We start from the raw sequence: 24346 nt of genomic DNA on the forward strand, positions 1-24346 counted from the left end.
GATACAATTTGAAAATTGTATAAAACGAGAAAAGAGAGAAAGACAAAAGAAACTGGGCAGGGGAGTATTTTTATTGTATAATTAAAAGTGTATAGGACAAAAATATATGTATTTGCATGTGTATATACAATTTTCTCACGCTTTATATAAACAGAAACACAATTTATACATTTCGCTTCCGTTTGTATAAGTGAGAAAGGGAAGGGTGACGAGCGAGATTTGGGAGAGTGGCGAGCGAGATCTAGAAGAGGGGAGAAAGGAGAACAAAAATATATATATTTATACAATTTTTTCTGCTTTATACAATTAGAAACAATTTTTATACACTTGTTTTTGTATAAAAAAATGAGAAAGCAAGCGAAAGATTGGAGAGTGGCGAGCAAGATGTTTGGGAGAGAGACGCCTGACAATTTTTTGCAAACGTTTGCTAAGGAACATTATTAAATCAAACCCTAGCTACTCCATTTATTTTTAGGTTATTAATTTACTATTATATATAATTTTTTCATTTTTTTTTAACCCACTCGCTACTTGAAAAAAAACATAACAATGAAGTAGAGAAAACCACATAGAATAAAATAGTAGCACTATTAATAATACTGATAAGGAAAAACTCGGGAACTTTCAACTACCCACCAAACTGCTACCTTAATCAAGCCGTTAATAAGTTACAGGTCTGGTCGAATCAACTTGCCACACCTATGACACCACATCAAACCTCATATCTCAAACTAGGAGGTTTGTTCATCTCTTCCCATTTCCGAATCATCTTATCCTCACCTCCCATACATTCACATTCTCATTTCTGATACTTTCATCTTCAGAGCAGAACATAGTAAGGTTGAATTACAATAATCAGAGATAGAGGAAGAGTAATATGCTCTCTACCGACACGCTCAATGCAAAAAGAAAAAAACAAGTACAATCACTAGTAGAGAAAAAAGGGTACATAAGGAAAGCAGAAACTAAAACCACAAATCAGAGAAAGCACATTACATAGCTGTAATTATTGTGTTATACAATGGCATTGACTTGTTACCAATCCAATCACAGAAGACTTCTCAGATGCTCTGTAACTGAGAAAACGAAATCCGGATGGTTGAGCTACCAAGAGATGTAGCATTTTTGCATACGAGTGCCTCAGTTGCCTGCTCCTCCTTTTCAAAAAGAACAAGAGCCTGCTGTTTGCCGTTCATCTCAAAAAGCTTACTATTGACTATGGGACCATGCTCCTCCAAATGTGCGATAATCTCTGCCTCCGTTACATCCTGGGGTAAGGAGGATAGGTGGATCATCTTGGTAGGGGAGCAGCAGTACCGATAGTTTTTAGCAGCATTACGGTTAAAGCGGTTTAGATTTGAATTTGAGTAGTCATGTGTGTCAGGTCCTGTAGTAATATTGGGATACTTTGAGAAGTTGACTTCCAGACGCTTTTCAAATAACACGGCACCCTGTATCCAAATCCAAGGGAGGAAAATTGATAGAAGCTTCAGTATAATGCATAATCATTGAGACTAAAAGGAAGCAAAGATAAGGGCTATTGTTAAGTGAGGCAATTGAGAATAGTTAACCATGAACATTATTCAGATGTTCATGCAAAGGAAAAGTGGCAGCAGAGAGGTTATTGGATGCTTCAAAAGGTATCTAGATAGCTGATACCAGGTGGAACAAATCAAAATAACCTCCTATGTCCAAACAAAACAGATCCTGAAGAGAATATCAACCAGACCTTCAAAAAGTGAACAGCCAGCTCCGCCTGGAACCCATCACCCAGCTGAACTAAGGCATGATCTGGTTTATTGCGCAGAATCTTAATGCTGACAATATTTCCATAAAGAGAGCACAGATTAAAAAGTTTGTCCTCATTTATTCTCTGCGATTAGGAAAAAGAATCAGAAGAAAATGTCAAGATACTAGACAACAATCTTATGGTACTCATATACTAGGAAAAAGAACAGAAGCTTACATCTGAATTTAAATTTGAAACAAGAATAGTGCATCTGTCATTTGTCCCGCTAATTCCAGGTGGCAGACCACCAGCAAACGCAGCTGCAATTGCTTCTGCATTTCCCATCTACTTGAACAATGTGAAACAAACTTAGAAGTGCTTCATAGCTTATACCAAGGAAATTACCAAATATCAGAGAGTTAAGAGAGAAGTTAAGAAGGTTAGCATAGCGCAAGGAGAAGCCCTCACGGCTTTTACCTAAAGCTAGGGATGCCAGAAGGGAAAAAAAGACCCGTACAAATTAGCGCACCTAAGAAAGAAGAGCAAGAACTTGAGCAAGATGAAGTGTCTTAAAGAGATATGAGATCAAGGAGATATCGAAGGTTATTTTAATCAGTTCTTCAAAACTTGAATCACGAGGATGACTTCAAATATCTACATCTATGCTTGATAGAAACTTAAGCTATAACATAGAATTAGATGGTAAAGTATGCCAAGAAAAGTATTGAGGATTAGAAAAGTTTGTGGACAAGATGGTATCTTGATAGAAGTTTTGAATCATCTTGGAGATGTATAAGTATGATTTACCAAAATATCTGAGGATATGTTGTGCTGGAAATTTGGAAGTGTACATTTGCAATGGAGATTGTTTTCTTGCTAAGCAAATTAATGAAAATATATAGCAAGACTAAGATTTACAACAGTGTTCGTTGACCTAGTGAAGGAACATGAATTATGATAGTGCCATAAGAAGTCCTTTAGTGGTGCTCTAAAAGAAAAGAAATTCTCATATTAAACATATATATTCCATAAATGCATGAATAAGCTGTCGACAATGGTAGGAGACATAAATAAGTTTCTTACAATCGTATATTTACACCAGAGATGGGCACTTCATTTACCCTAGTCAATAGACAAGTTTTTCAATAGTAATAAAGGATGAGGTCCAATAGTAGATGTCATTTATTGTATTATAATTGACTAAACTAGCTATTTATTGCATTATAATTGAATATACCGGTAAGGGAATCAACCAAAAGCTTGAACTATTAAGAGTTACTCTAAAGAGTAAGGATTTAAGATTAGCAAAGGAAATAACAAATATATATATATTGCAAATTTAGACAACATAAGAAGAATGACTAGACGTGAAATTTGATAGGATTGCGGTGTACAAACAAATTTAATTCAGATATCTAGGCTCAATGTTCCGGTAGAATGGTAAGTTAATAAAGTTATTACACATTAAATCAAAATATTGATATAAATGTTACTAGAGTGTTACATGACAAGGGAATACCTAATGGAGAAAAAAGTAAATAGAACGGTTGTAAAGATCGACAATTTAATATGAGATACTGTTTGACTCCAAGATCCAACATATACAAAAATATGAATGTAAAGAATAGATGTGTGGCCTTGCAAGATATAGCAAGACTGAAAACTATCACATTTGACAGAAGATGCAAGTAGCACATATGATGGAAAAGGCAGGAGAAAGTTTCTAAAGATGATTCCCCACGTTTTCTGTTGATCTCCAGATGCACAGATAATTAACTATGAACCATGGTCATTGATGATGTTAAACTAGGATAAGGTAGACCATGCAAACTGTCTCAGTAGACCTACGATCTCCTGGAATCTATGTAGACATAGCAAAAAATAGAGGACAATAGAAGAAACAAAGTCATAGGCAAGACTAATTAGTTGGATTGAACTTTAATAATGTGAGTATGTTTACAAATGTTTGTTAGGAGTCTTGAACTCTTGTGAGAGATGTAAAGCCAGTTGAAAATTGTTGGTGCAAGAGAATCCAAAATATCTACACATAAACATGAGAGGATTCAAATGGAACAACATGATAATCAGGTACATCAACCCAAAATGAAACTAGTATTTTCAAATACTTTAACGATGATAAGATAGATGTGCACCTGAGGAAATCCACCTGGAAAACCAAGAAGAAAAATTACAGTAAGCAAACTAGAATGATATTTGGCATTGACTATAATATGATAATGCGATAAGCAGTAAGCACCTGGATGAACTCCAGAACCTTGGAAGGAATACATGTCTCCATATCCTTGCTGTCACACAAATGAAAAATATGAAGTCAAACTCATGTTGGGAACACATTTCCCTAGTAATAATAGGACAAGATAAACTACTTGAGAGGATTTGCCCTTCTGTTCTGATGGTAGATTTGGGTTAGTGAAGTCCCTTGAACGTTCATTATTGTAGTTCACTTGCAATTCATCTAGACTGAAACATATACAAGTTTATGGTTAAGACATCCATCACAGTAAATGAGTGAAAATATGGAAATATTTGCATGCAGAGATGAGAGTACTATAACTTTCATATTGAGCTGAAACCTACTTAGAGAACTGTATGTCAAGCTGACAGCAGCCATCATATATATTACGCCCCTACAAGAAAATTGTATGCACTAAAGCTTATTTTATCTCAAATGATAAAACAACCTGAAAGGGTCCATATAAATTAAGTGATCTAAATATATCATAAACACACCTGAAGTGAGTTCCTTGCAGAAACAGAACTCTGTTGTACTTGATACTGGATCAAAGCTTGAAAACCTACGTTTAGAAATATCATAAGAAACAAGAGTTACGTGAGATATGGCCAAGAATGCAAACAATGATTATCTCAAGCTCAAATATCCTCCATGAAACATTAAAATAAGAACCAAAAACAAATGATTTAAATCCATAAATTGAAGTCCAATGATACAAGAAAGAGATCCTTTTTCCTCTCTTGATCCATTCGTTCCATACCTTCCAGATAGTCTTAAATCCAAAACAAGATAAAAATCATGAACAGAACATAGAGATAGAGATAGAGATAGAGAGAGAGAGAGAGAGAGAGAGAGAGAGAGAGAGAGAAACTTGAAGGTGCTGACCAGCCGACTTCTGAAATGTGACAATCTTCTCTACAAATCCATGTGGAGAAAACACTTGATGCAGCACATCCACGGTTATAGGGTATAGCATGTGATGTATTGTGACTAAGAGAATTCGATTAGGCTGAGAATCCAGAGAGAGCCGAACAGCAAAGCAGCATAGAGAGAAGAGAAGAAATGAATAGAGAGAAATAGATGACAGAAAGGAGAAAAGAACACAAAAGAAATGCTTCATCTTGGTTCAGCACTAAAGAAAGGCATAAAGACAGATACGAAGCAAGAGATAATGACAAAAGAGCAAAGACAGTTAGCAAGAGAATACAGAAAGTTATTAAGTATTTGACTTTAAGATGTTAGCCCAGTGCATGATCCTTTTCATCAGTGTCATGTCTCCTAATTATTTCATACAAAGTGACACTTCCTGAAAGTCTTTTGAGCATTACTGGGAAAGTTTTGCATCACGTAAAACTGAAAGAAACAAACAGATTATTTTTAGAAGAGCAATGCTGATTCTTCCTGCTTTTGGATATGTTCAGTCAGATTACTATGATGATTGTAGAGAATGCTGGGAAGTATGAAAACTGGTGACTACGGTGGGCTATCACATACTTTAATAGAGCACAGTCATGTGATTTAATAGAGCAGAGTCATCTGATCCTTCCCTTATCCCCTTCTGATTACAGTTACCTTATGGATAGCATGTACAAGTCATCAAGAGGTATATACATTGCCTGTAGGAAGCCTAAAGTTTTTAAAGACCTATACTGGAGTTCTGCACTGAACAGCTTTTGGCAACATTGTACTGCAGGAAACACCCACCCCAAAAAAACAAAGATTTGGCACAATGCAAGTAACAAGCCATTCCACTATTATGCCTGTCTGCCTAGTTGGCAAAACTTGAACACCTTTATCCGCATTGCATAATTTCTATTAAAAGACATTTGCAAGAGAAGAACCACTCAAGCAGCTTAATGTAGTGAAATGTGGCAAGTCAAAGCTAATTAGTCCATCAAATTAGTGTAATCATTAAATCTCAATTATTTTTCCATTGATTTTGCGTAACTTGTGTTAGCCATCACATAATTCTAGTTTTCTTTCGTAAAATTGTTGAGTATGCTACTTAAGATTTGGGTATGTTTTCATTATAGTCAACACATGCACAGAGATAGTCATTTCTCATCCCAATGAACTTCATTAATTATTTGTCAAGTTACAAAATTAGCGTTAAATTCTCAAATACCACAGGCATGGTCGCATAGAGTGAAAACTTCTACTTAGATCTTTTGTAGAATGAGCAAATCATAGTAGAAACTCTCTTCTTATCAAAAACAAAAAAAAAACTAATTCAATTTACCATGAAGCTGATAAATGCACATCGGGATTAACAAAGAACAATAATGCAAATACAGTTGGCTCAAATTCTAGTCTTACGGAGGACAGAAGAAATTGTCAACATATCACCCAGTCCTTTAAAGGACCGAGTTCAATATCAGTGATCCAAGAATCAACATACAAAAAGGAACATCCCTTACCTCATCTCCACGGCCTTGTACATTTTGATCCATAGTTGTCAATTCTTGGTGAGATGAGAATTGAACGTAAACATTCCTCCCCCTATAGGACAAGAAAATGAGTCACAAATCAAGGTCCTACAGAAGATTCTGATAAGAATTGTGCAGCTTAAAGCTTGGAAAATACAAGATTCAAAAAGTTTCATATAGAGTTCTCCAAACAGAAAACTAGTTTCTCTCTTACAAGGTACCTTATGCTGGGTTGAACATTCAAGTAGAACTGCAATGCCTTTACAGCTGAAGGGACATCTTGCATTTGCAAGAGGGCCTAGTACAAGTTATTAAAAAAATTAGAACCAGTAAATTAATAAATTTATGTGTCATTCAGTGCGCAAGTATGAAAAAAGCACCTGATTTTTCGCCCTGAGCATTACAAGTTTTGTAATGACGCCAAATGGTTGGAATAGTTGAAGCAAGTCATTCTGGAAAAGAACCAAAAACCAAATTACTGTACAAATCAATTATTTTCCATCATATCAGTAGTTTCTGGGTATATGGAGTTGGAGGAAGATTTAATTGATCCCAAATTAATGAACAGAAAGGAAGTAATGCTCTCCATTTTCAGATCTAATATTTACTATAACTAAAGCAAAAATAGTGCCGCTCTTTCAGAAGAAATGAATAATTAATATCACTACAGACGGATCACTCCAAACTGATTCTCTTTCAAACTCGCTCTACACCATAAACTAAGAGGTGAGAGGTAAAAAAATAGCAGTAACTTGATCTTCAAGAGATCTATAGACACTTCAACTTCCCACCCCACTCACACACACACACACACACACCCGGACACGCCCCACAAAATATATTTTGACTGATTCACCTTTTCAAGAAGTTCAGAGAGGGGTATGAAACATACAGACTGAATTGCAACAATGGACAATGCGACTTTCTTTCTGCATCTGTTTCACTGTATTAAGTTTTTTTTCAAACACCATTACAAAAGATACCTTGCTTTTTTATTAGAGAATGTACATCCCTTATTAAAAAAAATATAGAAAGTATTTTCATTTATACTAATAATACATAGGAACTTAAGCTTACGATGATGTAAGAAAAAGATGTCAAAAACTAAAAATACTCAATTCTTAATAACAAAGGCATTAAGCAACAAAATAAACAACTTGTTTATGAAAAATTGGAGTTTACTGATCACACATCAAAATATCAGACAATAATAAGGGGCATAACTAGTCAGTAATAAAGATCCTACAAATCTACCTCCGAGATCTCATGCCCCACATTGCGAACATGAACGACCTTTGAAGGATCAGACATTTATACCTGAATCACAACAAAACAATTAAAAAAGAATTGAAATACATAAAATACTAAAACATATCACAGAGTGTGCTGATAAATTATTAAGCACATACAAGATACAAATACTGTGGGTAAAAAGGCTTCAAGAAAAAGAAAAAACCCAGAACTTGCAGCAAACAACCAAACTTTTGTATCTTATTTTGTTAGTAATGGCATGTCAAAGAGGCATCATATATATGAAATTCCAACTACGAAAACAACAAAAAAGACATTTCGTATCAACAATATGAAATTAAGTGTAGACATGACTACTCTCCTCTTACTCCTAATTCCTTTAGCAAAAAGGCTAATTTGTTTATAGTAGTTCTCTCAAATTTTTTTCACATCTAAAGAATCAAATGTAGTTGCAACATGAATTCACACTTAAAAAAAGTAAAATAAAAGACAAAGCTTTCTAGCAAGAAAAAACAAAAACAAGATTCAATTTTTAAGGTGTTACTAGCCAAACTATATTGATCAAATTCGCTACCCAGGAAAAAAGATTAATAATTTAAACACACATCAAGAACTTCACTGGCACTATAATAGACAGTTAGAAAAGGCAGTGTAACTGAATTAACAGTAGAATACAAGTGCATAAACAGAAAACTAAAGCTTAGATCTAACCTTCAGAAATGGAGGAAAGGGTGAGGGGGACTAGGGTTTGGTGTACGATGATGGGGATTTTTCCTTTTTAGTTTTATCCGAAGCCTCCAACAGATAATATGTTTTATTACACACAAATTACGAAAAGTTTTTTGTTTGGTAACAACAAAAATGTTTTTCTCGATTTTTAATTTATTTTCTTATATTTGATTAGTGAGTAACAAATATTTTCTGGAAAAAAAAAATTTAGTGTCTGATTTATGAATGAAAATTATTTTTTAGAAATATCTCTTTTTTTAATAAAGAGAAAAAAAATAATTTTTGAATTAATTGAAAATATTTTTTAAAAATAATTTTTTTTGGGATAGGGATGAGATGGAGTAAAACAATAAATATTTGAAATAAAAAGTATTTCTTAAAAATAACTTTTCTTTGAGGGGAGGGGGGATGTAGTGGGGATTGGGATGAAAAAATAAATATTGAAAATTGAACTATTTCTTAAAAACAAATTTTAATTAAATTTTTTAGAGGGTGGGGTGGGGATAGTGGTGCTGGCTGGGGTAGTTGGGGGAGGGGGGTCAGGTAGGGATGGGGTTAGGGTGAAAAATAAAAATTTGGAATTGAAAGTATTTTTTAGGAAAAAGGCTTTGAAATATATTCGAATTTTGACCGAAATTATTGTTACGATACCAAATTTTGGAAAGGGCCTTTAACCCTCATGCACTATTTAATAGTGTATTTTAAAGGTATATAAGTGTCCACGTGAACATAAAATATATTGCATAATTATAAATAGTATTGTGTCCATGTGGGCACATATATACCTTTAAAATACAATATTAAATAGTTTAGGGTAAAAAGTTTTTCATAAAGTTTGCTATCGTAACAATTTAAGCCAAAGTTGAAATATTTTTCTGATCTTTTTCCCTATTTTTTATGAAACAAACTTTAAATTTATTATTATTGGGGGGGGGGGGGAGGGGTTAGGGGCGAAGGTAGGGGTGGGATGAAATAAAATTCTAAAATTGAAATATGTTTTAAGAATAAGCATTATTTAATTTTTTTGGGGGGCGGGGGGAGAGGGGGGGTTAGGGGTTGGCAGGAGGGGGTAGGGGTGAGGGTGGGTAAAAAAATAAAAAACTAAAGTTGAAAAATGTTTTTTTTAGAAAAGATTATGGTAACAACTTAAAATGTAGAAGAACATGATGGTTGAATAATTTTTATAATACTCAACCATATGTTCAATAATTTTTAATAATCATGTGTTTAGTGCTAGATGAAAAGTGACATCTCAAAGTACATACCATGTTCTAAATAGATTTGGACATTCAAACACTTGATTACATATTTTTATGATTGATTATGAGAAAAATGTATTTAGTAAGTACCAGTTGAATGAAGAACAAAATTATTTCAAGTGTAATTAATAATGTAAGTCTATTTTTGTTGTTAAATATAGTCCAACTTTAACACAAATTTTGCAATCTACACTCATAAGATTCATAACATATTTGAGAAAAAGTTTTTCAAAGGATCTAGGACATGTTCTAATGTTCTATTGAAACACAAGAATTATTGTGCTAATCAAGTATCTAATATGGAACAAAAATGCATAATTTACGGATGATCTAATTTGATGAGTTTAATCCTGTAATTAAGGGTGTACAAAGTCAAATCGAAAATCGAACCAAACCGTCAATCGAGTCAAATTGAAAAAAAAAAAAACGACTAGTGAACACGACTATATGTGGACTGGTTTGATTTTAACTAAAAAAAAATAACCCTAGACCAACCCAACTCAACATTATATACGTAATTTTAAAATTTTATTTTACATAAAAATATTTACTTTGGTATCATTTAAAAATATTTCTTATACTATTTCATAGTTTTTATCTTTTAGTTTTACATTGGTTTACACAATTAAAATACATAATTAATTTTAACTTTCTTTAAATATTTAGTAATGTAACTAATAATTATTAAACTTATTTTAGCATGATTTAATATTTTGAATTATGATTATTTTAGCTATGACTTTACAATATTTATTTTATATGATGATTTCATTATTATTTTTTTATTGAATATTTTTGTGTCATCAATACTCATCTCCTTAGATAATTGTATTTTGGTTGGACTAAACATATATTTGAAGCACAAATTAGTTATATGTTTGTATCCGAAATTTATCGGAAAAATTCAAAAATCTAGAAAAAATTGAAGTTTATTAGTTTGGTTTGATTTATAAATTTAAAAATTCGACAATGGTGTGGTTTGGTAGTTGAAAAACCCGAACAAACCGAGGTTGAAAATTCCAAAAAAAATCTGAATTTTATTAGTTTAGTTTGATTTATAAATTTATATAATTTACACGAATGATTTGGTTTGATATTTGAAAAACTTGAACCAACCCGATCATGTACAACCCTACCTGTAATATTACAAGTGACATGCAGTTACAAAAATAGTATGAATATATGGATACTGCATGTGCACATTATCTACTTATTTTTTCTTCCAATATATATGAAGTATGTGAAATAATTGAGGAATACATATTTAATTATGGGTGGAAGCGATTTTTTAAGAGAAGAGAGAATAAGAGAGAGAGTAGAGAGTAAGTAGCTTTTTCAGCTTGTTTATTACTGAGGGAGAAGCCCTCTATTTATACAACATTTTTATACATTAGGCCATTGGAAATGGCCGACACTAACTTTACACTTGGCCTATATTAATTCGGCCGACACAAAACGACAAACTACTATTGGCACTTTACTTTATAACTAGCCGACATAACTTTACATATGGTCATCTTATCTTCTGGCCGACACTTCACGACAAACTACTTTAATAAAGACATAAAGATAAAATTACAAAAATACACATAAAGATAAAATTACAAAAATAAGTATGAGTTGTGTTATCGATGAAATCAGAATCTAAGATTATTTATACTAATAGTGTAATGCAAACATGTTAATGCCTTAATCATCTTAGCGAATAAAAAATAGAGTATTGTGAATATTTTTAAAAAAATACTGGAAATGATATATTTGAGTTAGACGGCTTAGAAAAATTGCATAATACCATACTTCAACAAAATGATAGAAAAATATAGAAGACAAGATGTTGAACCATCTTCATGTAACAACTCCAATTGTCTGCAGAGAATGTCACGCCTTGAGTCTACCCCCTGGATGTAAACACGGGACATAGAAATCACGAGTGACCACAAGCTAACCCTGAAATGACATATCATAAGCATACTAGAAGATTACTAAATAAGATGTATGTCGCGCCCCATTTTCACAGAAAACGGGTTGTGTGCACGACCTAACAACTCTTTTGGGATTTCGAGTTTGGAGTCGCCACCTAACGAATTAAGGTGCGTTAGGGCACCTATCTAATCCTAATTAAGTCTAACTAAGGTCAACGAGCCAGAGATTAGGGTAAGGGTTCAAATTACCTCGAGGGGAAGGTGTTAGGCATCCCTCGAGGTCCACAAGTGTGAGTCCCGGCCGTATCTCATGCAATGTATGTGGGGGTTACAAGTAGCAATTAAGGTCACTTCATTTATTAATTTATTTAAGCTTGCTAAGTAATAACAAATATATACAATTAGGCCTATTTTTATTTTATTAATTTAAACATGCAAGCTAGGTGATAGCAATAAATAAACAATCAGATTTATTTATTTTAACATAGAGACTGTTATAAATAAAATTGACAAATATTAAGCAATTAATATGTGCGAAAGTAAAATTTTGAAAATTGAGCAAGTTTTGAATAGGAATTTTTATTTTAAAAAAATGTTTGTTTCTTTATAGGGATGATGCCACGATATTGTTGATCGCGCTCCTCCACCGTAGAAACAATTTTGATTTGAGGTCGGTCTTTAAAAAAATAAAATAGTTTATATTTTTGAAAATGATTTAAAAGATTTAGTTTGCATATAGGCACAAAAACATTTACATATAAATACACATAACCTTTTGAAATTCATGGGTAGGTGGTACTTCCGGGGACGCGTCGGGTTTAAAAATTGGAACTAGACCTCGTAGTTCCTTTGACTTTCCCACTAACGATAGGTTAGGAGATAGTGCCTAGAATTTATTTTCAAAATAAACAATGTCATAATCAATCCAAAGTTTTAAAGGATGATTGAATAATGACTCTTAAGAAAATTATGTTGCAAAACTTTGTAAGTAAGAAAATAAACTAGTAGAACATTAAGGTGGTAAATTTATTAAGTGCAAAGATTTTGATATGAAATATTCAAAAGCCAAGTAGTTTGTTAAATGCATGAAATGATTTTAATTTATTATCACTATTATTTTAAGAAACAAACATATTGCATCATAAATGCGGAAATTTTCAAGGGAAAAATGAGATTACTAATTAAATAATATTAACTAATTTTAGGGGGAGGGCACAAATATGCACAACAAATTTTATTTTTTATTATGAATATGCTAAAAGTTTAAGCCTATAGACATGATTTCTAGGTGTTCAAAAAAGAAAACAGAGTAACACATATATGCATGATTTTGTAATCTAAATGATATGAACAGTTTAATCCTTAGGCATGGTTTCTACGTGACAAGACAATACTAAAAAAGTTATAACATTTTTAAAACACCTAATCAGCCTACTAAATTATTATGATTTGATTTTAACATTCAAAAATTAATGGAATCTAGTTATTTTTTAAGACTTATTAATAAAAGTGTCAAGCAAATTGAAAATTGGATAGATTGTAACACCTACAAACAACAATCTAGGTGGTTAAAGATAAACCTTAGGCATGGTTTCTACGTGACAAGACAATGCTAAAAAAGTTATAACATTTTTAAACACCTAATCAGCCTACTAAATTATTATGATTTGATTTTAACATTCAAAAATTAATGGAATCTAGTTATTTTTTAAGACTTATTAACAAAAGCGTCAAGCAAATTGAAAATTGGTTAGATTGTAACACCTACAAACAACAATTCTAGGTGGTTAAAGATAAACCTATAGGCATGATTTCTAATTTTTTTTAAAAATATACAATGAACAAGTAGGCATGTAAATCCCCCTCCCCCTAGACGATCTCCCAAATAAATTTATATATATGAGCTTTAGACTTATACAAATGTTACAACATTCCAATAAATAAAATAAGAAAAAATATAGATTCAAATAAACAAAAAAATCTTTCTTCATGGCTAGTCTTCAACTTGAACTTCAAGTTTGAAACCTGTCAAAGCAATCAAATAACTACACAAGTAATCACATTTATTAGTCAAGGTGAGACAATATGCAATTGTTTAACAACTTATACATAACAAAAGAATAGAACAAAGAGTTCACACAAATGTAAGAATACAAAAAAATAATGTAAATTCTAATTCCGAATACTAACCGGTTAAGTAGATTAGGAAAGGTAGCAATGGAAAACGAGTTGATCCAACCTTTACTCAAAAAAAAAAAACAAAATAGCAAAGTAGCGAAGAAGAGCACTTGAATGTTTACCAAAATCTTAATGTATTTAGAGTAGCAAGAGAGCAATGAGAGAATGAAGAGTAATGAGAGAACTTGTGATTGAGAGTGAATGATTGTATGAGTTGATTTTTCAAATGAATAAAAGGGGTCTTATTTTATATAGCAAAGAGAGGTGCACTTAATAAGGGAAATAAATAAATTAAGGAATCAATTATAATACTATTTCCTTATTTTGAAGGAAGTCAAATCAGCCAAATTATGTAAATATTTTTTACCAAATATAAGCAAGTAATAAAATAAGAAGAGTAATATATATTTTCCTTAAAGAGAAGCCAAAATCAGAAAATATTATTTTACCATAAATAAGCAAGTAAGAAATCAATGCAATTCTCTTAACTTAATTAAATATCACTTTTCTAAAAATACAACATGTAAGAATATTAAAGTTAATCAAGGTAATAAATAATCAACTAAAGATGAATATAATATTTTAAGGGATACAAGAAATCAACAAATACCATTTAAAAGACACCGTAACAAATCACAATTGGATCAATATATACTTACCATAAGCAAATCCTAAGCTTAATGAGCTCAACTAAATAAATTAAATTGGATTGAAATTAAGTTATAACTCAAACTATTATACCATTTCTGATAAGACAATCAAGTGATTCAAATACGAAGTTACAAAGTTACTCTAACTCCATAGGTTATGATAGATGAAAAGAAGTCAATCACAGATAATGTACTAACAAAAATTGAATTACAAAGAAACAATTATAACAACATTTCATAACCAATTACCCAATGCATTGTATGCCGTAGTTAAGCTAGCCAACCAATTATTCTAATTTCAAAAGGTTTACAATCAATTACGGAGTGAAAATAGGGAGGTAAAATGAAGCACCAATTTCTTTTTTACATTACATCAAGAGGGAATATATGATAATCAAATCATATGGGCAGCTCATTCCAACGATAATTATTTTGGTAGACCAAATGACATAATCACAATGAACCTACTCTAAGATTAAATGACAAGTAAGGAAGCTAAACGAAAATACTCAAGCTGAAGCCACTTATTTTTTCCAAATTAAACATGCTGAAAATTTTATATATTGACAAAATAATAACATTAGGAGATTGAGTAATAAACTAAATAGAGAAATCGAACCTGGACGGATCTGTTAAGATCCGTCTTTCAGTTTCGCCAGATTTCAATGTCGTTCTTGCCGGAATATGGCCAAACCTGTCACTGTTGGGGCTGATTGGAGCTGCTGGTACGTCTGAGCGGCTTCCTTCGCCTGAAAATAGAGAGGAAGAGCGAGCTGTTGTCTCGCTAGTTGCTGGCTGCAAAAAGAGAAGAAAAGAAAGGAGAAAAAGAAGGGGAAGACAGAAGGGGAAATGGGAGGGGAAGGGGGGGGGGGGGGGGAGAGGGAGGCGGAGAAAGGGAGAAGAAGAAGAGGAGTGATGGGAGAAGGGGAGAGGGAGGCGGCTGGTGGCTGGAGCTTCTGTCCGTCTTCCTTCGCTGGTGCCTGGCAGCTCGCCTGAGTGCTGCCAGTGATGGGAAAAGGAAAGCGGAGAAGAAAGGAATAGAGGAAGAGATGGACGGAGAAGAGGAGTCAAGGAGAGGAAAGAGGGGTCGCCGGAGAAGAGAAAGAGGTGGGGAAGGGAGAAGAAGAAGAGGAGCTATGGGAGAAAGGGAGAGGGAGGGAGAAGAATGAATGATTTTTAGGGATTAGGCTCTACTTTAGGTTAGGATAGGTGGATTAAATATGGACCATTAATTTAATACGAGATGAAGGATTAGGATTCGATCTAGGATTTAGTTATTTAAACGGACGGATGAGATTAATAGATGAGGTCTTGAAATTGGAAAAGATATGGAATGACCAAAATTGCAATAGAAATTGGCTAGAATTGAAATGAAATGGTGGTTACAATTGAAATAAAATTGAAATTGGATAGGCTAGAATTGAAAGAAATTAGAATAAAATAGGCTAGAATTTAAATAATCTCAAGGAAAGTGTAGGAATTACTATTTAATTAAAATACTACATATATTAGAATTTTTTTTATAATTGAAAAATCATTTAGATTTTAAAACATTTGAAATTCATTAATAATTTTAAAATATTTTAATAATATTTACGATAGTTTTATAAAGTAAAACATATGAAAATATATAATTTTCAAGCAAAAATCGACTAAAATTCTAACTTCAAATAAATTTTAAAATACGTATTTAATCGAATAGCATTCCTAAAAATGGTTAAAGGTCGGTCAAAATTGGGTGTCAACAATGTATTATGCGCAAGCTTTAAACAATGATAACTAAGAGTGGGGAATACACAATATTGATATGAATATATAAAAGACTATGAGTTTAATAACAATTGGAAGATCAAACTCAAAACTAAAACTTAATCTAGTACTTTGTCTGAAAAGGCCTCTAAATGACTAAAATTTGTTGGGACATGCCACTAGCTAACTCTAGCAATTTTGAAAACTGAATAAAAATACTAAAGTGTAAAGCATGTCTATTGTCCTCGAAGTATGAAGACTCACCACTAAAGCTGCTGAACTGGTGATCGGAAATCAGCCTTGTGAGATTTGGATCCTGAGTACCTGAACCTACATCATGAAAGGATGTAGAGCAGAGTACGCGTTAGTACTTGAATGTACCGAGCATGCAAGATATAGAGTATAGCTGAGTAAATACATAAATGAATAAAACATACTAAGCAATAACATAATCTGACCTGAATGTAAATGTTGGAATATACTGAAGACTGAACTAAATGCAATAACCAAGTATTCTGAACATGACATACTAAGATAAATAATGAAATATAATTGGAAACCTGGTCAAATGCACAGAAGTCTGTCTGTGGGAGTTACTAATAACCAACGTAAAATCACGTGAGCTAAATGTGGAGTCCGACGTATAAGCCCCATCGAGAGGGCACAATATATCTTGCTAAGGGTAGAAAGGCATGACTTTTCGATGTATACGCCCCATCGAGAGGACCTAGTATACCTTGCCAAAGGTATAAATACATGAGCCTGATCACTAAATTGATGCACAACAGATGGAACTGATAAATCTATGGTGGTACGTAGTTCTAGGACCATGAGGGTACGCCTAGTCCAACTCGCTCTAATCCTACTCCCACATAGAATGTGTATGACACAACAAAATTGAAATACTAGATAGCTCAATGTTCTAAAATGCAAATATGAGGATGCAACATTCAAATATTGATAATGAAACATTCTTATGTATATTTCTTTGAACTGACTTAGCAAATATAATTCATGAACTAAAGGAATCTACACAACTAAGGTTCTGAAATTCATGCAAAGACTAAGCAACTATTTCACGAATACATGATAATATGATTAGGAATACTAAAACAGGTAATTCACAACAATTCTACAATGTTTGAGAAACTCTAGGTCTAAACATGATATAGAGAATCAAAAATCTGACTAAATTCTAGGGACTTAGTGGATAAAAGAAACCCACTAGTGAAATCTCACATACCTGGTGACCAAATTTATGGAGAAATCCTTTATTTTGGGGATGGAACTGAATAAAACTTGTTGCATTTTAGGAAGGGTTTGGGTCACCTCTTTTCTCCTTCTTTGCTCTAAGTTTGATGAATTTGGTGAATGAATCGCTCTAGTTAAGTTTTGAATAAGTCACTAGGCTTAAACTAACTACAACTACATAGTTTAGGCATAAAACGACGAATTTTAATTTCCCAGCGTATGAGAAAAAGACCTAAATGTAAATGTGGTCGAAGGCCACCCACGAATAGAACTACTAGACGTAGGTCGACCTACAAACCGTAGGTGGGGTAGTCGGTCAAGTCTGTCCGACATAGCTTCACTAAAATGAGCATAACTTTTACTCGAAGATGGGATTTTAACAAACTCAGTGGCGTAAGAAAGAAGATTTAATTATCCATCATTTGATAGGTTATGGTCCACCTAATTCCTTTTGTGTTAAGGGTTATGACCATTTAAAGTTGACCCAACTATAATTCCCTCTAACTGACTGAGACCCTCACCTAAGGTTCATAGGTACAACCACGGACTGTATTGGTATATCGTGGGTGGAATCAAAGACTATAAATATTTGAACCTTAACGACAGAACCCTTCCTACGGTCCGCGGGTGGTTGGATCACAATTTTTTTCATTAACCTCCACTACCAATGAAGGTTATGATTTATTCTAGACTATCACATCACTCAATCTGATGTGTCTGTAAGACTAACTCCTAAGTGAGCAAGCCATCCACCTTAGGGACACATAAGCGACCATCTCCCCCTTTGGAGAAAACCTCTACTATTTGCTGATGAACTGCACCTTCCCACTCGAATAATATTGGATCACAATTTTTTTCCTTAACCTCCACTACCAATGAAGGTTATGATTTATTCTGGACTATCACATCACTCATCTGATGTGTCTGTAAGACTAACTCCTAAGTGAGTAAGATGATGAACATCTTTTACGAATTCCTTTCCTTTTTTCCTCAACATGTGCTACACCAACCTCTAGATCACCTTTTATGGCCTTAAGGTAAGATATAATTCAACTTATATGCACTGAGTTACTACCTTTCCATTTTAATACTATCTTGTTGGAAATTGAAACCGAAAGATCCTAGTTCTATAATAGACTAAGGTATAATAGTAATGTAACCAAAATCTGCCTAGAATGATATAAAAATATAGCACTTCTAACTCTACAAGATCTACTGAGGTGACTAATTAAGAGACTGTGATAGAGTAATTTTTGTGTACCCGTCTAGCTATAGCTGGATCACCAACTGAAGTAGAGACTAAGAGAGGTCTTGAAAGAGTTTCTCGATTGACACATAAAATTACTGCTATAAGTATAGTAACAAATGTAAGAGTAGCTCCTAGATTTAACAATGCATAAACATCTAAGGAAAAACTCGAAACATAATAGTGACCACATCAGGAGAATCTTCATAATCCTGGCGAGTCTGGAGAGCATTGAACCTGCCTTGGCACTGACTTACACTAGTACCAGATGACACACCCTGCTGATTTTGGTGACCTCCTGGTGTTGTTGGGGCTGTAGAATGAGCTCTACTATCGTTACCTCTTTGCCCCTGCCCGACAGTAGGGCAATGCTTCACCCTATGACCAGATGACCACATTTATAACATCCTTTCCTGTTTAGAAGCACTCGCCTGAATGGTTCTTAACATTTCGAACAAGTTAGGTAGGTCATATTTCCTAAAACACTTCCCTGAGACTTAGATCCTGGTGCCCTACTATTATGATCTTCTCAGAATTATGAGGGATTTCTATTACCTAATTTCTGGTGAGAGTACTCATAGTAGTCCATTCTAGCTTTCTTGTTGACCTTAGTTATTTTCCTAAGCTGCTCATCCCACTGAGCATGGGTCATGAGCCTAGAGATATTCATATCCTCTAACAACATCACATTCCTGCACTTTGTCTTCACTAAGTTGGATACCCCAAAGAAACTTATTCATTTGTGCCGTTGGATCGACAATTATATGTGGATCATACCTTGAGAGTTAGATGAAATTAATTCCTTATTATTGGAATGACATATTACCGTGCCTCAAATTCATGAACTCCTAAGCTTTAGCCTTTCTTTAACTCCTGAGGGAAGAACCTATCCATAATAGCTCTAAGAAAAACACTCCAAAGTCATAGGAACTACGTCAGTATCCCTGTTTTCTTTCCACTGAGTGAAACAAATGTGAGCTACATCCTTAAGCTAATAGGACGTCAACTCTACCCTATCATTACCAATTACTTGCATCACTACAACAATTTTCTTAACCTCATTGATGAAAGTCTGTAGGTCTTACCAACTTGCAACCCTAGAAACTCAGTCAGATTCATCCTAATAAAATCTCAAACTCTAGCTACCACTTATCCACTATTTTTATTAGTAGGAACTGGAACCTGCTGGCTATCATGGTCAGTTATACTTTCAGCTAACTTGAATCACATTTCAAAACTTTGCATTCGAAATATCATGGTCTAGAACTGGAGGGACTATGTTAGCATTGCGTGTATTAGCATTTCGTGGGTAAGCTCTATGAGAAGCATGATTAGAAACACATATCGATGGATTAGAAATGAGATCATACCCACGTACGATTAGAATAACAAGAACATAAAGTTTTTTCCTAAAACACTTCGTAGATTCTTTCTCATTAGATGTAATGCACTTCATACCTTTGAGAAGGACTCTACTTAGTGCAACTTTTCAAACATCCCAGGACTCTTGAACCTAATGCTTTGACACCAAGTTTGTCAAGCTCCAAGGCTACCCCTAGATGTAAATGCATGGGACCTAGGACCACAAGTGATACCAAGTTAACCCTGAGTTGGCATATCATAAGCATACTTGAGTATTATTGAATAAACTATACTATACGAAAGCTTTAAACAATGATAACTAAAAGTGGGGAATACCTAATATTAATCTAAATATACAAAAAAACTTTAAGTTTTATAACAACTGGAGGATCAAACTCAAAACTAACACTTAATCTACTACTATGCCTTGAAAAAAAAACCCTATCTGACTAAAGTTGTTGGGATATGCCCCCAACTAACTCTAGCAAAATTGGAAACTAAATAAGAAGACTAAAGTATAAAACATATATGTTGTTCTTAAAGTATGAGAACTCACCATTGAAGTTGCCGAATTGGAGATCGGGAACAAATCTATGCATCATCTGGATGCTGAGTACCTGAACCTACATCATGAAAGGATGTAACACAAAGTATGTTTCAATACTTGGAATGTACTAAGCATACAAGATATATCTTATAACTGAATAAATACATAACAAAATAAAGAATAGTAAGCAATAACATAATCAGAACTCAATGTAAATGATGTAATATAATGAAGATTGAACTAAATGCAATGACTAAGTACTAACTCTAAACATGACATTTTGAGACTACATGTTGAAATATAACTAAAAACCTTGTTAAATGGACTGAAGTCTGACTGTGAGAGCTACTAATAACTGACATACAACCACGTGAGCATAACGTGTAGTCCGATGTATATGCACCATCGAAAGGACCCAATATACCTTGTGAAGGGTATAAAGGTATGACTATTCGATGTATACGCCCCATCGAGATGACCCAATATACCTTGTTAGAAGTATATATAAAGTCATGACTATCGTTATCATTAAAGTTGATGCCCAACATTGGAGACCAATAAGCCTACTAAGACACGTAGTTCTAGGACTATGAGGGTACGCCGAACCCTAGTCCAACTTGGTCTAAGCCTACTCCTTACTGGAATGTGCATGACACAACAAAATTAAAATACTAGATAGCCCAATATTCTGACATGAAACTCTAAGAATGAAACATTTAAATACTAATAATGAAACATTCTTAACTGGAGAATGTATATCTGTTGAAACTGACCTAGCAAGTGTAAATCATGAACTAAAATAATCTATACTACTAGAGTTTAGAAATTCATGCAAAGTACTAAGCAACGGTTTCAAAAATACATGATAATAAGATTAGGAGTACTATAACAACTAATTCACAAAAATTCTGCAAGGTTTGAGAAATCCTAGGTCTAAACATGATATCGAGAATCAAGAATCCCACTGAATTCTAAACCAGGGGCCTAGTGGATGAAAAAAACCATTTAGTGAAATCCCACATACCTATTTATGAAACAAATGGAGAAATCCTTCAATTTTGGGGCTGGAATTGAAGAAAATTTGTTGCATTCCTGGAAGGGTTTGGATCACCTCTTTTCTCTTTTTTTGCTTTAAGTTTGATGAATTTTTGGTGAATTAATCTCTTTGGATAAATTCTGGTAAATTTAGTAGGCTTAGACTGACTAAAACTATGTAGTTTAGGCATAAACGACGATGTTTAAGTGCCCAACGCATGGAAAAAACCTAAATGACCCTAACTTTAAATTTGTGAAGTCCACCAACGTAGGGACCTACTGTCATTAGATCAATCGTAGGTGGGGTCGTTGGTCAAGTCTCTCCGACATGGCTTCACTAAAATGAGCATAATTGGTAGCATTGGAAAGTGGATTAAATTATCTATCATTCGGTAGGTTATGGAATACCTAATTCCTTTTGTGCTGAGGGTTATGACCATTTAAAGTGGTCCCAACAACAATTATCCTCTAAGTGGCTGCTGACCCTCACCTACGGTCCGTAGGTCTAACCACAGACCTTAATGGAGATCATGGGTGGGATCGGATACTATAAGGAGTTGGGCATTAACGACAGAAACTCACCGACGGTCTGTGGTCCCACTACGGTTCATGGGTGGTTTCGTTGCTACTCGCACCTGTTTCTAAAAACTAGGATTTTCTTCATTTTGAGATATGAGATTTTATAAAGAAAGTATCAAAATATATTGGGACAAAAAAAATAGACCGTGTAAATAAATTTACACGATCACATTGCTTATAATGTTATAATAAGTTATTCATTGTAATGAACATTTACCACTAAACTTAAAAAATCTGCATTAATGCATATAACTTAACCAATCAACCTCCTTTTTACATTGAGTACTTATAACATCTATCTGTAAAAGGAATCAAATCGAGATCATCTTATGGAGAAAAGGTGCAAACATTATAGATAGACGGTGTAAAATTATTTTACATGATCACATTACTTATGACGTGATAATAAAATGATCACATTGCTTATAATGTGATAATAAAAAATTCTCTATAATAAACATTTATCGCTAACCTTACAAATTATATAATAATATAATTCAATTAAAAAAATTAATAGGTGACATGTAATTTGCACAAGCTACCCTTTTAATTTTAGGTTCATAGACCCGAAGACTCACCTTAAAATAAAAGTAAACAAACAATGAAAGAGAACATTAGTAATCTAAATTATGAGATAAATGTCAATATTGTCATGCAAAAGGAAATTAAAACTATGTATACATAATCTCTCTAGAAATTAAATGAATAAACTAAAGGTTTAATACACCAACGATAGATGCTTAAAAAGTGTTTCTACTAGGTATTTCTATTTAAGAGTTTGAAATTTGTTTTACGTGTTCTCAAGCACCCATTATGAATTCACATAAAATCATATAATTTAATCATACACATCAATATTAATTGAAATGTGCATGTGGTTTAAGGTTTATTAAGAGTATTATATATTGTGTATATTCAAATGAGAGAGTGAACTTTAAAGTACGTGCATAAGCCTTTTTAAATTTTGTTAGAAATGGTTTACAAGAATAATTTTTTATGTGCTCAATCGTAATATATTATTGTTTGAACTATAATACACCCTGGCTATGGAAACTTAGGAACTTTGATGTGACCACCATGCCTATGTTTGGGGAAATACCTATTGTAATTTTTTCATAATATATTTATTTGAATTTTCTCCCTCTCTAACTCTTTCTTTATATATATATTCTTTTACATTTGGTTAATAATTATTAAATCTATTTACATGCAATTAGTTTATTATTAATTATAAAGTAGAAAATTCACTCAACATGATAAATAAACTAAATTTAACTAATGAAACTAATTCAAAATTACTTAGAAGAAACAGGTGATAAACTTTCTTTGTTTTGGTAATGACAAATATTTTCTCAAGTGATAATAATTTTCGACTAAAACATTTTTTCGATTCACTATTTTATAATACAAACTTTAAGTAAAAATTAGAGATCAATGTGCAACACGTGTTCATGTGTGTGCGGGCGCATGCGTGCATGTGCATTTGTTTGTGTGTTCCTTATATACAGATCCATCCAAATGTCACAACATATATTATATTAATTGATCACATAATTGTAAATAGAATGAGCACAAATCCAAAAAGTTTAAAGATCAAACTCATCAAATTTGAATTTTAGATCTGCCTCTACTTGTAGTGTCAAACTATGTTAAGTCTCAAATCGGATTACTGGTCACACCCCAAGCCTACACCCTGGATATGGCCGACACTCGAAGACCATTGCTGGCCCCAAGCGAATCCTTGACCTGACTTTCTTAACTCAGTGGAAGATTTAAACACTAGAGATATAACTCAAAGACAATACCTTTAAATAATTCTTAGCTAAAATGACAACTTAAGTCTTATCGTTTACAAGAGATATGAAAAGACTAAATAAACTAACTCTCTCTGTCTATAAGGTCTCTAATTTAAAGATGAATGTTGGGATAGAACCCCAATCATTCTAACAACTGAAAACTGAAAGAAAATAACTGAACGGTAAAAATGTCTTTCGGAATGAAAGGAGACTTACTAACTAACTCTGATTTGCTCACTGGATCAACGATGCGCCAAATGTCGATCCTAGTTACCTGCGTCTGCATCATGTTACGATGCAGGACAACTGGCATCACTATATTGAAAGTACAATTATGCGAGTTGGAATGCTAAACAACAACTTAAGCTTGAAAAGGAGCAAAA

The 24346-nt window shown here is 33.3% G+C and overlaps 1 protein-coding gene across 1 annotated transcript; it reads right to left on the reverse strand.

Annotated features, from left to right (window-relative positions):
- Positions 1-802: 802 nt before the first annotated feature.
- On the reverse strand, positions 803-8508 carry LOC101245436 (polypyrimidine tract-binding protein homolog 3). The gene is made up of 14 exons (XM_004251956.5): positions 8372-8508; positions 7664-7726; positions 6790-6861; positions 6631-6707; positions 6401-6482; positions 4869-4992; positions 4481-4545; positions 4328-4377; positions 4117-4210; positions 3987-4035; positions 3883-3896; positions 1967-2074; positions 1730-1873; positions 803-1451 (listed from the first exon to the last, which is right to left on the reverse strand). The coding sequence occupies exons 2-14, from the start codon at positions 7718-7720 to the stop codon at positions 1062-1064; spliced, it is 1326 nt and encodes a 441-aa protein (XP_004252004.1). The 5' UTR covers positions 7721-7726; positions 8372-8508; the 3' UTR covers positions 803-1061.
- Between the last annotated feature and the right edge of the window lie 15838 nt (positions 8509-24346).

The sequence above is a fragment of the Solanum lycopersicum genome, chromosome 12 (genome assembly GCF_036512215.1).
Source record: "Solanum lycopersicum chromosome 12, SLM_r2.1".
Lineage (NCBI taxonomy): Eukaryota > Viridiplantae > Streptophyta > Magnoliopsida > Solanales > Solanaceae > Solanum > Solanum lycopersicum.